General features: G+C 37.5%; 3 protein-coding genes across 4 annotated transcripts; 2 read left to right on the top strand and 1 right to left on the bottom strand.

Annotated features, from left to right (window-relative positions):
- Positions 1 to 339: 339 nt before the first annotated feature.
- On the bottom strand, positions 340 to 3,026 carry LOC114720257 (TMV resistance protein N). 2 transcript variants are annotated; one of them, XM_028905897.1, is made up of 4 exons: positions 2,440 to 3,026; positions 1,235 to 2,315; positions 831 to 1,109; positions 340 to 640 (listed from the first exon to the last, which is right to left on the bottom strand). In XM_028905897.1, exons 1-4 carry the CDS (start codon positions 2,931 to 2,933, stop codon positions 347 to 349), a joined length of 2,148 nt encoding a protein of 715 aa, XP_028761730.1. In that variant the 5' UTR covers positions 2,934 to 3,026; the 3' UTR covers positions 340 to 346. The 2 variants fall into 2 exon arrangements, with proteins under 2 accessions (XP_028761730.1, XP_028761732.1); XM_028905899.1 differs by having other exon boundaries at positions 615 to 696.
- A 1,298-nt stretch (positions 3,027 to 4,324) lies between these two features.
- On the top strand, positions 4,325 to 5,620 carry LOC114720276 (E3 ubiquitin-protein ligase RNF133-like). The gene is made up of 4 exons (XM_028905920.1): positions 4,325 to 4,596; positions 4,699 to 4,778; positions 5,084 to 5,215; positions 5,296 to 5,620. Exons 1-4 carry the CDS (start codon positions 4,465 to 4,467, stop codon positions 5,618 to 5,620), a joined length of 669 nt encoding a protein of 222 aa, XP_028761753.1. The 5' UTR covers positions 4,325 to 4,464.
- A 3,465-nt stretch (positions 5,621 to 9,085) lies between these two features.
- On the top strand, positions 9,086 to 13,884 carry LOC114720311 (aspartate aminotransferase, mitochondrial). Its single transcript, XM_028905955.1, has 10 exons — positions 9,086 to 9,411; positions 10,206 to 10,291; positions 11,174 to 11,380; positions 11,536 to 11,641; positions 11,766 to 11,870; positions 11,969 to 12,141; positions 12,223 to 12,382; positions 13,113 to 13,208; positions 13,306 to 13,400; positions 13,483 to 13,884. The coding sequence occupies exons 1-10, from the start codon at positions 9,238 to 9,240 to the stop codon at positions 13,553 to 13,555; spliced, it is 1,275 nt and encodes a 424-aa protein (XP_028761788.1). The 5' UTR covers positions 9,086 to 9,237; the 3' UTR covers positions 13,556 to 13,884.
- The last annotated feature ends 961 nt before the right edge of the window (positions 13,885 to 14,845 follow it).

Genomic DNA, 14,845 nt, shown 5'->3' with positions numbered 1-14,845 from the left:
CTTTGTATGCTAACACCCAGAAAATGAAACCATCAAGAGATTGCAATTTTCAGGGGAGAAGGAAACTCAGCAATGGCCGAAGGGCTTGTTCTCTGAGGCACCATGCGTGGCCACATCGACTTGGTCACCGCCATTGTCACCCCAGTCGCCAACTCCAATATGATCGAGGAAGCCGCGTGTGAGCGTTTTCCGGTTGAAGAGCTCCCCCCCCCCCCCCGCTCCAAACCCCTTCTCTCCCAGAGCCAAACGCAAGCTAACAAAGTAACAAGACATCTACTCTTGTGGGAAAAAGCTGACAAAGATAATTTACTGAAAGATTGAGAGTGTTTGATTGCTGAGTTCAGCTCTATCGAGGTCCTTCGAAGTTCAACCATTTCGCAAGTCTTGAGCAGCCCGAAAGGTTCAGAATTTCAAGAGAAGTTAACAGAAATAAGGTGTTTGGGATGCTTATGAGATGATTACAGTTTCTCAAATTCAGGAACGTGATCTTTTTAAGATCTCCAACAGACGGATCGACCTGCAACAATCCAGTACATCCTTCAAGATCTAACCTCTCAACATTTTCTGCTCCTTTAACATTTGGCGTCTTGATCAGACTTTTAGAGCCACGTAGATCCATGTTTCTCAACTTTGGCAATCTCTGCGAAGGAGCAAAAACAATTAGCTAGCTACCGTTACCCAACAACAGACCATTCTCTGTTAGATTGGAGTTTAGTTCAAGTAGTTCATTAAAATTAGAGATATCATACAAAGAAAACGATCATTCATTTGTTAGCCTAGTCCACTATCTCTCGGTTGTTATTAACACAACATAAACAACAATATTGTACCTTTTCGCCTTCCCATAGTTGTCTTACGTTGCTGTCAGGCATGATCAGCTCGACAAGTTTATCTGGTTCAAAACCTGATGGCAAAGAGCTGAAAGGAAATTTATGCCATGAAAGAACTCGTAACTCGTTGGACAGGCTAGTGAGGTTTCCTGAAAATTTCACATTATCAGGGAATATGATTAATCTGAGGCGGTTCATTTGTGATAAAGCCTCAGCCTTCAATGGCGTCTCTTGCAGATCTTCCGGGCTCAGGACGATGGCTTCAACTTTTTCCGTTCCCTGAGCACGAGCACATCACAATGCGTTGGATTCCGTGAATTATATGGAATGCTAGTATGCTAAAGAAAGAAAGAATATGAAAACAAAACCTCAGTAAAGTAATCATCCAAAAAAGAAAAACTTACTGTCTTTACGGTTTGAATATCTTTGTATGACCACAGCCTACTCCACTTTGCTGGCTCATCAGGAAATTCTCCCCTTGCGAATTTCCATCCCAGTTCTTGCAGCATATCGTGCATCCAGAATGTTCCATTAACAATGTTCAGAAGTGATCTGTCACGGAGAACCCTAAGTCCAATTTTAGGATTGAATCCACAATGTTCTAGAATTTTTGTCACATAGTTCTCGTCTCCTCCCTTGAAGAAACAAGCAATGTCTACAAATATATCCTTGTCCTTCTTCTCAAGCCGAACAAAACTTGTTTCAAGAACTCCCATAACCTCTTGGTCAGGATTTTCTCTCAGTCTTTCTAACTGAGCAATCCACTCTGATATTTCCAACCCATACATAAAGGAACCTAACACTTTGATTACCAGTGGAAGGGCTTTAGCATATTGTAGCAGACTATGAGTCATCGCTTTAAAGTCACTCAAGGGATCATCTTGTTTGAAGGCTTTTCTACAGAGAAGTTGAAGAGCTTCATCTTCATTCAGTAGTTTAACCTCATAAACTTCATCCACTCCATGCCTGGTTAAGATGTGCAAATCTCTAGTTGTTATGATGATCCTACTTCCCGGCCCAAACCATGAGGACTTTCCAACCAGTTTCTCCAATTGATCAGCATGATCAACATTGTCAACAACAATAAGAGTTTTAAGGTGGTGAAGCCTAGTGCTTATTAAATTGGTTCCCCTGTGATCTTCCCATATCTCTATATCTTCCTGCAGTGTTTCACGGAGGAGTTGTTTTTGCAGACGTACAAGTCCAGGACCCTTGTGAACTTTACTTACATCAAGAAGAAGACAGCAAGCATCAAAACGGTGAGAGATCCTATCGTATACAACTGCAGCTAGAGTAGTCTTCCCTACTCCAGGCATCCCCCACATGCCTACTTTTCGAACATCTTCTGATTCTAAATCTAAAAGGTTTTCAAATGCTTCTGCACGAGATTGCATCCCAACTAGATCATCAGCCAGACTTGAGAATCTATGACCCAATTTGCGTATTGCATCAGTAACAATTTCATCAATGACATCAGACTCTGATCTGAAAAGGAGAAAAACTCTCTAATCATCACTTAAGGAAACAAGGACAAGGGAAAATGAATAGAACACTACAGATTTATATTTTATACATAAGATCAGAATAAGAACAGGAGAAGATTACTTACTTAGCCCGTACATCATAACCAGCAAGACTGGCTACTTGAGTCAACGCTATCCTCCATCTTTGAACCTTATCTATATTATCACAGAAGTCTCTTTCATGTTTATCAAAGAATTCTCTATATTTCCCACTCTGTCTTCGAACATCAGATGGATCGACATCGAAGAAAATTGGTACGATAAAGTATCCTGGTTCGCTAATTCCCTCAGATATCTTCGCCAGCTCGTCCAAGCACCATGATGAATCGGCATAGTTTTGGGAAAAGACGACGAAAGAAATTCGGGATTGCTCAATTGCTTTGAGGAGCTCAGGTTTAATGGGTTCTCCTTTCTCGAGCCTTTTGTCATCCTTGAAGGTAAATATACCTTTCCGTTGAAGAGCAGAAAAAAGATGACCAGCGAAACTATTCCGAGTATCCTCACCTCTGAAACTCAGAAAAACTTCGTATTTCCAGGTCCTCCGAGAAGATGAACTGCCCGGAAAGCTAGGATAATTCATTTCGACAATGCAAGAAGCTCACTTCCCAAACACAACAGAGATGCTCAACTTTGCTCACGACGATGGCTGCTTATTGGATGGTAAAGTCGTCGTTGATTGAAGATAGAGAAAGATCGAAAACGAAGTCACCATTGACTGAATAAACTGCGCAAGTGCGTATTTTCTTTCATATGCCTGCAGGCTTTTGCCCGCGGGTAGCTTCGAGCCCTCAGCAAAATAAAATTTGAAATCCTTAATTAAGAAAATAACAAATAAAAACCTAATCCCATATTACAAATATAAAATCTTAATAAAATATCTGAAATGTCTTTCGGCTAAGTTGTAATTTGATCTATTAAAGTTGTTATTCGTTAAAATAAACTTGTCATCTGGCATACCTTCAACCAAGTTGTAATTTGGTCTGCTGTAGTCGTCATTTGTTAAAGTGAACTTGTTATTTTTCATAATCAACTTGTCACTTGGCGCAGGAGCATTTCAGATATTTTTTAAAAATTTCATATTTATAATATGAAATCGGGTTTTTATTTACCATTTTTAAATTGAAAATCTCAAATCATAATTTCATATATTGAGAGTCTTTATTTATTATTAGACAATCTAGACCAAGGTTAATAAGGAAGAAAAATGGAAAATAAATTATAATTTACAAATGAGTATCTTAGCATATTAGTACTGTTGATTTATTTTGGCCATCTACCACTATTGATTTATTTTTTGGGGAGAGAAAAATTTACCACTGTTGATTGTTAAAAACTTAAAATTGACGTTTGAGCGCACAATTACATAAATCATCTTAGGCATTTTTACTAATCATATTTTCAGTTACCAACATTTAAAATTAAAATAAATTGATTACTAAGTGAGGTTAGAAATTTCATACTCATATTTAGGCATTTTCAGTAGTCATATTTTACAACAATTTAATTCACTCCAATTCTAAAATAAATTAATTTCTAACCGCGATTAAGTGTTTCCAGCGATAGAAGTTAAGGAATTTCACTTTAGGGCTTTTCGATCACGCGCTTCTAATCGCATATGATGTATGAATGATGATGCACACAGCCAACCGCCTCTTGGCGGAGTGGCACCTAGCGTGTGCGTGTGTTGGTAATGTGCGGGTTCGATCCCGCCCCTCATGTAACCAAAAAAAAAATAATGATGCACACAAATGCTAAAGTGGCTACAGAGATTTGAATAGTTTTAGTGGGGTCCAGTCACATATATTTGTCTACGCTGCGTCTGGAAAGTATTGAAGCTAAAACAGCCACCTCCACTCAAGAATTTGATTCTTTCCTAATTGCATTCGCTTAATTGCAGAGTCACGGCGAAGAATCATGCTTTGGATAAGAATAAAAATAAACAGGATTTCAACCAGAGGAAAAGGCGAAATCATGAAGGATATATTCTCAGGGACAGCTAAAAGAAATGCAGCCATAAATCCGAGTAGGAAAAGAAGCTACAAGTATCTCCCGGTATAAGGAAAGTATCAAAGTAAACTCGATGATGAAGAGGCAAGTGAAATCGTGAAATCATGAACAGAAATTCCCACAATTTCACACCCTTACCTGGTGCTCGCCGATCTGTCGCAAGAGCTCATGATACCCATAGTGGCTACGATGAGGCGCCTCACTTTTACCGATCTCGTTCTGCCCAATCTACTCCTGTAAGTATATTTCCATCCAACAACTGAGATATTTAGCGAAAGGTAAAGGGCAGATAAAATTGTTTTGAGGATGATAAGCTATTATTTGGATTATATTACCAGGATTACAGGATTTTAGGCGTGCAAGATACCCCAAGGTTGATGGGAGACAGAACACTTTCAGGACTCAATCGCACACCCAGGTAATCACAACTTCACAAACTATCAAAGCTCATTTTCAATGCTAATGCCTGAATATTTATGCCCATGATCACGTGTATAGAACAGAATAGGTCATTCTACGTGTAAAAGAGCGTTCTCTGTATGAACCAACTAATAGGGATTCAACCATTCGCTTGGATTTCCCTTTGCATTTCACTTTAGATCACCCAAACTCTTGGTATTTTTCCCTGCCAGGACAAGGATTTACTATTTAGCTGCGTGGACTTCTGGTTTTTCATGTGGGAAAATACCCTGGCTGATTTACTCTTTTTGGAACTCTCTGCAGTTTTCCAGCACAACCACATCTCAGACAACAAATGAATGGATCCAATGGAGGCATGAGAAGGGGGTTGAACCCGTGTTCGGGGAGATTGTCCAGCAGTCGCCTCCAAGAACCGCAGAAAATCCCAATTCAGCAGTTTTGAGCAAGCTTAAGAAAGAAATATACGAGCCCCCGAAGATTTTACCGAAGAGAGTGAGTCTGTGTTATAAAGACAGTGTTGCGAATGCTTTAAAAGAGAGAGATAGGGAAAAGCAAGAACGTCGCAAGAGGTGTGCTATTTGCTTGGAAGATTTTGAACCTCGTGAGGAAGTGATGCTCACACCATGCAAACATGTGTTTCATGAGGATTGTATTGTTCCATGGCTAAGAAGCAAAGGCCAGTGCCCTGTTTGTAGATTTGTGATTTGTGAGGAGATGAATGAGCACGCTTCATCCTTCAACGACGATATTGCCATGCTGGGACCCAATGACCACCTAATTGCAGCCGAGCTTCTGTCAATTTTTGGAGCCATGGAACAAGCTCTCGAAATGGGCGGTTGAGCTCAGTAAAATGAGAGTTATAACACAAACTAGATAATATTTGAGACTCAGTCGTAAGTAATTACTGTCAGATTTGTACAAGTTCTTTGCCTTTTTTGTAGCCTAGTCTTTGCGAGGGCGATAGTTTCCAAACTAAAAGCAATATCGGATAAAGTAACTCACCACAGTGACCTTGATCCTTGATTGAAGTAACAGCTCCTTTTTGTCTCAAGTCCACGGAAGTGGGAATATCAGTGACATTTTCGTACTTAAAATGATGATATTGTTGACGATGTTGTCTTCAGCTCGTGGGATTTCTTGTTGATTCCATTGCGAGAAGCCTTAACTTCTTTATTTGTTTGGTCAGCCAAGTGATTGATGCCGAGCTAGTATGTTTTATTCTCAGCAGCATTAAATGATTCAGTGAACTCCACATTGTCCTTAAATATCTTGAAACGATTCTCCTTTTCTGCAGCATTCTCATACATTTTTCGCTGTGCTTCTTCAACCACTGCTCTTAACTTTTTCTGATAATTCAGCTTCTTGTAGTTTGCGGCATTACACGATGAGAAGTCCAAAAAAGTGAGAATGAACAAGAGATAGAACTTGTTTTCTGCCTATGGATGCCATTACTAAAAATTTATCAATAATGATAATTGGTTTGTGAAGATTGGGATGCTTCAATGGCAAATAACCCGATTGGTTTATATAACTTTTCTGCCTCTTCACTCCTTCATCAGCAGACTATTTTTATTCTCAATAAGCAGATGGGGTCGCCATCGTAATGGACACTCAGATTCAGAAATTTGTGCTTATTGTGGGTTTGAGAACATGTCAATTATTCTCTTCATTTTTCTCATATAAGAGCTACTTAATTAATTTGTGTAGGTTTAAAAAATTAAATAAATTGATTAATTATAACAATTGTAATATAAAATGATTAATTATAACAAATGTAATATAATTTGTTTAAAATTTATAAATATTAATACTTTATTTGTATAAAAATTTACCAGGTTATTTTCACCAATAAGACCTCTCGCGAGTGTCTCCCGCCCCCCCCCCCCCGGCCCCTCCAAAAAACATATTTCATTTTCTTCTCCAAAAATTTTCAAATGGGGCTAAGGCCCAACATAAAGCGCTAGCTCCAAGTGGGGAAGCTACAAACTAGACTGGAGCACGGACCCGTTGTTTTGGACTTTTGGTTTTCTTTCCCATCAACTTTTCAGCCACTAATTTTATTCCGTTCCGCCGTCTTTATTCCACGTGCCCTTACCATCCTTCATTTCTTTTTCGGTTTGGGAGGACCGCCTTATCTGCCGCCTTTATTCCATGAAATTCACCAGCGTCCAAACGTGACTGTTTTTATTAGGCTACCCTCTTATCCCTTTTATGTTATGAAAGAACATGTCACTGTCTTCTCATTGCAATTTGGAAAAACGCAAACACGAAGCCTTCTTACGTGTGTGGCTGTGTAAAAAAGACACGAAAAGTTTATAGGTGGACAGAAATACCATCCACGTTTAATTTTTTGTGAAAGGAAACCCACGGGTGAATGTTCGTTACTTACAGTACATTAACTGCCCAAGTCTCAATCCAGGAGAATAATGTTAAAGTATAACAGTCTTATCTCAATATATTGAATCAATTTTAATTAGTTTACTGAGCAAATAATACTAAACAATTAAGCGGTGTCTTTTTGAGGGGCCAGTTAAAAAATCTAGGAGAATAATAAAGAATATTAGGATTTGGGATTTCACTTAACCCCTTTTTCAATTGACATACTGACATTATGCAATAACATGGGAACCAGTTTTTTTTTGACCTTGATATGGCAAACAGATTGACATACTACCATGTAAATTGTTTAATTAATCCGGCTGTAAAGCCAAAGTAAACTCGCATAAGCATTTCCGCTGCATGAAAAGTTAAGGCTTTGTTTGGTTCAGTGGAGGGGAGGGGAGGTTAAAAGAAGGGGGAAGAGAGAAAGGAAGGTCATGGGTTTTATTTGGTTGGATCATAAGAGGAGGAAAAGGGAGGAAAGATTTCTTATTTGGATCATAAGAGGAGGGAAGGGGAGATAATTATAAATTAACAAATACTACCTCCGGTCCTTATTATAAGACTCCGTTTGACTTTTTGTTTGGTCCTAATTATAAGACCCCAATCCATTTTGTCTCTCATATTTATGCATTTTTTTCAAAATAATCCTTCTAATAATGATAGTTCTAGCCAATACACTTAATTAGCAAGGATATTTTAGGAATGACAACACTTATTTATTACAAATAACTAACTTAACTTACTTCCTTAATCTCTCCAAATAAGTCAACTGGGTCTTATAATTAGGACCGGAGGTAGTATATCTTTATCTTTATATTTAGACTACTTTAGTTTTTTATTACAATATTCATATCAAAATTATTATTTTTTAATTTATTAATTTCAAAAAACTAATTACCTCAATTACATGTGATAAAAAATATGATAAAAAGTTTAACATTCTATCTTATTAATTTTATAATTATAATACACATGCATGTGTATTAATATATATGATATGTATATATTATATAATTATAATACACTATCCTCTATTAATGTATATTTATCATATTATATTACGAAAAAAATTACTGCCATGATAGAAATATTACATTATCAAATATCATTAGTGGCTAAAAAGAGAGAAGTGAGAAAAGAGCTTCTAATAAGAAGAGCAAATTTGGAATATAGAAAAGTTAGCATGAGTAGTTTAGTCAATATTAGACATAATATTTCTTTTCCCTCCAAAACACTCCAAATTTGGAGAGGAGCAAAAAAAAAAGGAGGAGAGTACTAAAAAACAAATTTCTCTCCCATCCTCTCCTCTATTTTTCCCAACCAAACATACTAATTTTATCCCCTCCCCTCCCTCCAACAACTATCAACCAAACAGAGCCTCAGGAGATCGATAATAGTTTTTTTTTTGGAAAAATTGTAAAAAAAGACTTTGAAATTGTAAAAACACAGATAGGGACCCTTGACAACTTTACTTTGGGTTTTCAAAACCCAAAGTAAAGTTGTCAAGGGTCCCTATCTGTATTTTTACAATTTCAAGGTCTTTTTTTTACAATTTCACCTTTTTTCTTCCAGGCAAAAAAGGCGACACACACACATATATATATTACTCCTCCGGTCCTTATTATAAGACCCCATTTGATTTTTTATTTGGTCCTAATTATAAGACCCCAATCCATTTTGTCTCTTATATTTATGTATTTTTTTCCAAGATAATCCTTCTAATAATGATAGTTTTAACCAATATACTTAATTAGCAAGGATATTTTACGAATGACAACACTTATTTATTATAAATAACCAACTTAACTTACTTCCTTAATCTCTTCAAATAAGTCCATTGGGTCTTATAATTAGGACCGGAGGAGTATTAATTTTACTATGAGCGACTCAAATAGACTTTGGAGACGTTCACGCATTTCGAGGCTGCTTGGCGCAGAAAACCGATCCCGATTTGCTTCTTCCCGGCTTAGCTGTATCTTCACTTCGCCACTTGTTTTTCTCTTCTGTTCCATCTTAGTCTCCTCGAAGTCTCCGACGCCTGTTTCTTTAGCAGCTAGCTCTGTACATAGCGAATCATGCCGATTCACAGCGTCGTCTCAAGCCGAATCTTTGCCCGGAGCTCTGTGATCGGAGCCAGATTTATGTCTTCATGGTGGCGAACCATCGAACCTGCTCCCAAGGATCCGATTCTCGGAGTTACCGAAGCTTTCCTCGCGGATCAGAGTCCAAACAAAGTCAATGTTGGAGTTGTGAGTTCTCTGACGTTTTGCTCTTTCCGTTGCTGGTTGATTTACTGGCCTATCTTGTTATAAATATTGCGAACTATCGAACAACGGGACAAAATTATTATAATCCTTCTTTTTCACTCTCTTCATCACCTGACTTGTTTTCTTAGCTGTTATATCAATCTTAGTCAACTAATTAACTAATGATCTGTACCGTGCATTTGGTAGCAACAGTCGGTTTGGTGGATTTAATTCTGTCCTTGCATCGATGTGTGAGATTTTTTATGAGAAGGATGGAGTGGTTGAAATCAAAACGATATATACCAGCTTGATTTTTAATCGAGAAAGATGGAATAGGTGAAACAAAAACGATACATATTAGCTTCACGCTCGTGATTCATAGGAACGAAAGTTGTGTTTTCTTTTTCCTGTTATATTCTTATCTTCTTTGTAAAATATTACTATTGCTATTTTATTCAATCACAGAGAAATTTTGAAACTACTATGAAAAACAGTCAACCCGATCTGCATCCTTCGTTTTAGCCTTTCCTTCCTCTTTCGAATTTTTTATATCGTTTAACTTCTGAAATATAGCTCATGGTGAGAAAAGGGAAACACAGACAGGGGAGTTGTTTTTTATCTGAGAGTTTAGTTGGACTAAGTATATCTTCACATTTTTGACACATTGAGAATTGGAATAGAGATTGAGCTACTTATACATTGACATTTTAATAAATAGGTATCCTTGATTTTGGCGACATGTGTTATAGATTTGATCGTTCTATGATCCATATTTTCGCTTTCTTGTATTTATGAAGGGTGCCTATCGTGATGACAATGGAAGGCCTGTGGTTCTTGATTGTGTCAGAGAAGCTGAGCGCAGGATAGCTGGAAATGAATACATGTGAGCTCAATATTCCATTATTGGATATTTGGTGTTCATATGTCATGTAAAAAGATGTTTCCAAACTGTTAAATTCTTTAGTTAGCGTTTGGTTCATAGAATAGGTAGTTTCTCAAGTACATTGAAATCTATTTATAAAAAGCTTGAGCGTGATTTGCCAGTGTAGTTGTTAGCATATTGGCCAAATTGTAACTTCTTTTTCCTGGTGATGAGAAAAGTGAGGTTGCATTTATTCTTTTAAATTTACCATTTGCTGGGGGATACTGGTTCCTTCCCTTACATTTTTGGGATGATGTAGAGATTGGAGAATCATGCACTATTGCTTTTTGGTAAATGTTTTTGAAAAACTGCAGCAGTCTTTCTTTAGATTAGATTTTTCCAAGTGATGATTCCATGTTGGCTTGGCTGATGAGACATAAGATGGACATTAGACTCACTGTTATGAGCCTTCCTTACAAGTATATATATTGTTTCCCTTGTCAGCTACAGCAAAGTGTGGAATGGGCGGGAAATTTTAAAATTTACTGTGTCTGGAATTTTATTCAATAATATTAACTGCAAAACCTTATTAAAATGGTACCTTCATCATGTTGATTTAATAGCATAAAAGTGACCGACTGGAATGTTGCCTCTACTAGTATCTTGCTATCTCTAAATAATACTTATAAAATCGTCAGGCTTATTTTTATGACTGTCTCAGTTTGAAATATTTCTGAAGGTAAGAAACTAAATGGACAAATTTTTTTTTGGAGGGGGGTTGCGTCTGGGAAAAGCCCAGAATGGCTCTTTTACACAGCAGATGATCCACACTCATTAAATATATGCCATTGTTTACTTCCACATGTCCTTTTAACCTGATCTTCTCTCTTCTTCCCTGGCCAGGGAGTATCTTCCTATTGGTGGGAGCATAAAGATGGTGGAAGAATCATTGAAGCTGGCTTATGGAGAGAACTCTGAGTTTATCAAAGATAAAAGAATAGCTGCAGTGCAGTCTCTGTCTGGGACAGGCGCATGCCGACTTTTTGCGGCATTTCAACAGCGTTTTCATCCTGACTCTCAGATCTATTTACCAATCCCTACGTGGTCCAAGTGAGTATTTTGTGGCACGCATTTTTCAATTTTTGTGTGCCTGTAGCCCTTCAAATTTTGTTGTTCCGTTAAAAAAATGCTGTTTCTTTTACTTAAAAAAATCTGTTTCGCCATGCCCTTCCTGGATATCTATTTCTAATTTTGAGATATTACAGCCACCATAACATTTGGAGAGATGCTGGAGTGCCTATGAAGACATTCCGTTACTATCACCCAGAGACTAGAGGCTTGGATTTTGCAGCGTTGATGGATGAGATAAAGGTTATTTCATCCTTACTACTTATAACTTGATTCTGCATAGGTCAACCTTTTTTTATATTATAAGTTAGCTTTTCTGGTACATCATACTCTTCTCGGCTCTTAAAAGTTGGTATTCTGTGCACAGAGTGCTCCAAATGGCTCATTCTTTTTGCTTCATGCTTGTGCTCACAATCCAACCGGAGTAGATCCTTCAGAGGAACAATGGAGAGAGATCTCTTCCCAGTTCAAGGTACATAATTTATGGTATTTTTATTTTCTGTATGCAATTAGGGATTTCTTTTTTCTGTTTCATTTTTGTTGGTTGTTCATCATTATGCTTGTCTCCAGTTAAAAGGCCATTTCCCCTTCTTTGACATGGCATATCAAGGTTTTGCTAGTGGCTATCCAGAGAAAGATGCAAAGGCAATCAAGATTTTTCTTGATGATGGCCATTTAATAGGACTTGCTCAGTCATACGCCAAGAATATGGGATTGTATGGCCAGCGGGTAGGATGCCTGAGGTAATTTTCTACTCACGATCTGACTGTGATATCTCTTGATATCATTCCCTTTGGCATGTAATATTTGTATGTTTTTCACAGCTTGGTTTGTGAAGATGAGAAACAAGCTGTGGCTGTAAAAAGTCAGTTGCAGCTGCTTGCCAGACCAATGTATAGTAATCCACCTGTTCATGGGGCACGCATAGTTTCAACCGTCCTTGGTGATCCAGAGTTGAAACAGTTATGGCTCAAAGAAGTTAAGGTAAAGTGCCACTGCACCAATAGAACAACATACGCACAAACACACTGAAAGCAACTTTCTAGGAAATACAACTTGCTCTATGTTCGTTTGCATTTGAGTGAGAAATGGATATATATATATATATATAGAGAGAGAGAGAGAGAGAGAGAGAGAGACAATGATGCCCTGGACCATGCCACAATAGGTGCCATTGATACATGCGGAAAGAGGTCACCAGCTGTCTTCATTTTGAGAAGTTAGGAATTCTATCACTTCCTGCCCCGAAATTTAATCACTGATTCCATGTTGATTTGAATCTGGAATATTGAGAATGAGTTAAATACGGGAGTTTCCACGAAATTGTTATATAGCTTACAGAAGTCTTAAGATTCGGAGAAATACGCTTCCCTTTTTCTTTTTTAAAGTAAAAGGACTCGATTGCTATGTTTAAATTTTTCCTCCATTGACATCATATGTTTGCAATGTCCAAAATCTTCTCTTCTGACGCGCACACATACAATTGCAATGCTTTAGTTTTTATCCAGTAACAATGGCTAGTCTGATACACACCAACAGTAGAACTGTAAAGCTTTAACCATCTTTGTGCAAATGGTTTAAAATTAACATGTAGCATCTATCTCGCGACCGTAAATCACTAGCATCTTAGTCAGAGTATATTTGGTATCTTTTCCTGGACGGATTTTGGGAAAATATAATGCAATTGACCATTATTAGCTTTATAACTTGTCAGGTTATGGCAGACCGCATAATTGGAATGCGGGCCACGCTCCAGGAGTGCTTAGAAAAACGGGGTTCTCCTTTGTCTTGGCGGCACATAACCGATCAGGTTCATCTTATTCTGTGCTCGGACAACGGCTTCATTCGCTGCGTTTCCTTCTCTGTCTTGTTTGAGCTTTCTCACAAGTCGTATGATATTTCTGCAGATTGGCATGTTTTGCTACACTGGGTTGACACCAGAACAGGTTGACCGTTTGACGAGCGAATTTCATATTTATATGACTCGTAATGGTCGCATAAGGTAAAACATCTAACAAAACAGTTTTATTCCCATTTTTCTTCTACTTTCGCGCGGAATTTGCTAATTTGACGTATTATTGTAGTATGGCTGGTCTCAATACGGGCAACGTTGCATACGTGGCTGACGCTATTCACGAGGTCACAAAATCTGCCTAGGTTTTTCTGTTGCGGATTACATAAAAATTGTCTTAGGGGCTATATAAACCATGAGGGTTAGTTTTGCCCAATTGAGACCTAATAAAATTATGAAGGTTTTGACCCATTCACCATTTCTCAATTAACCATGGATGGTGAAGATCTTTAGGGTTGTATCTCGCGTATTTTAACGCCTTTACGGTGTCACATCTCCATTCTTTTGTAGCCCTCTCTGCTTCCCCCTTCCGTGTTCTTTGTGGGAAAGATAGGTTTAGGAGAGGGTTTCGATTTGTAGCATTATGCAAGTTCGTTATGTTCAGAACCAAGAGTTCAGCATTGCTTTCGTTTCAGTCACTTTTTATGTTTTCGCTGAATAAAATATCGTCATCTTTCTTAATCATTAGAGTTCTATCGTCTTGTATGCTTCATGTTTTTGCATTTTCTTATTCGGGAATCAATAGTTTTCCAGCCTAAGATGCAGAGTGCCGTCTTCCTCGACCTATTCAAAATCCGAAAGATGATCATTTTAGGCGTGGGGAGAACTTTTGTTAGAACATGGCTTACATCGCTCGGATAACTCTGACGTGCATAATTCTTATCCATCCCAAACTATTTTTTTTTTTAACCCCATCCATAATTGCACGTTATAAAATTTTCATCAACAACACTTTCAACAATAAATAATTAAAATGATGTTTAAAGAAAACTCGCATTTTTAACGGGTTCCGTCCGTTGCAAAATTAATTAAAAAAAACAATTTTTTTCAAACCATCCATAGTTTCACATATTAAAGGTTTTTTTTTTTATAAAGAACACTTTCAACAGAGATTATTAAAAATGATATTTTCAAAAAAAATAACAATGATATTAAATGACATTTTTAACAAATAACCACACTAATTAAATTAATCTGTTTCCATTATAATCTAATGGTTTAGAAGAGAGAGTCAAAAATTTATTTTCCAAAAAAATAAATAAAAATCTTTACCTTACCATTAGATTACAATCTAATGGTTAACATGCCTCAATTGAATCAAGAGCTTTTATCTTCCGCCTTGAATCTCGCCATTCTCTGAAGGGAAGACACGAGGGATACAGGACAAGTGAAGTGAATAATGAACAGAAAAATCTAGCTTCGAACCCAAGATTGACATGCATGAATAGAAACAACACCATGAATATGATCATGTAAAAAAAGCAACACAAACTTACGGCCGAGGCCCCCTGATTTCCTGGCAGGCTCTGGCAGCCACTACCTATGCAGAAGCGAATTCGATCAACAACATTCTATACTCCTAGCTTTCTGGGATC

Source organism: Neltuma alba, unplaced genomic scaffold (genome assembly GCF_004799145.2).
Source record: "Neltuma alba isolate B1F8T4 unplaced genomic scaffold, ASM479914v2 tig00011972_pilon, whole genome shotgun sequence".
Lineage (NCBI taxonomy): Eukaryota > Viridiplantae > Streptophyta > Magnoliopsida > Fabales > Fabaceae > Neltuma > Neltuma alba.
The sequence above is the reverse complement of the archived record's forward strand: the minus strand, read 5'-3'. Positions and strand labels throughout refer to the sequence as shown.

Coding starts and splice junctions, on each gene's coding strand:
- LOC114720257 (XM_028905897.1), bottom strand. CDS start 2,933: ATGAATTATCCTAGCTTTCCGGGCAGTTCATCTTCTCGGAGGACCTGG. Junction 1,110..1,234: donor ATATTCAAACCGTAAAGACA/GTAAGTTTTTCT, acceptor GCTCGTGCTCAG/GGAACGGAAAAAGTTGAAGC. Junction 641..830: donor AACTATGGGAAGGCGAAAAG/GTACAATATTGT, acceptor GCTCCTTCGCAG/AGATTGCCAAAGTTGAGAAA.
- LOC114720276 (XM_028905920.1), top strand. CDS start 4,465: ATGAACAGAAATTCCCACAATTTCACACCCTTACCTGGTGCTCGCCGA. Junction 4,597..4,698: donor GTTCTGCCCAATCTACTCCT/GTAAGTATATTT, acceptor TTATATTACCAG/GATTACAGGATTTTAGGCGT. Junction 4,779..5,083: donor GGACTCAATCGCACACCCAG/GTAATCACAACT, acceptor AACTCTCTGCAG/TTTTCCAGCACAACCACATC.
- LOC114720311 (XM_028905955.1), top strand. CDS start 9,238: ATGCCGATTCACAGCGTCGTCTCAAGCCGAATCTTTGCCCGGAGCTCT. Junction 12,383..13,112: donor TATGGCTCAAAGAAGTTAAG/GTAAAGTGCCAC, acceptor ATAACTTGTCAG/GTTATGGCAGACCGCATAAT. Junction 13,401..13,482: donor ACTCGTAATGGTCGCATAAG/GTAAAACATCTA, acceptor GTATTATTGTAG/TATGGCTGGTCTCAATACGG.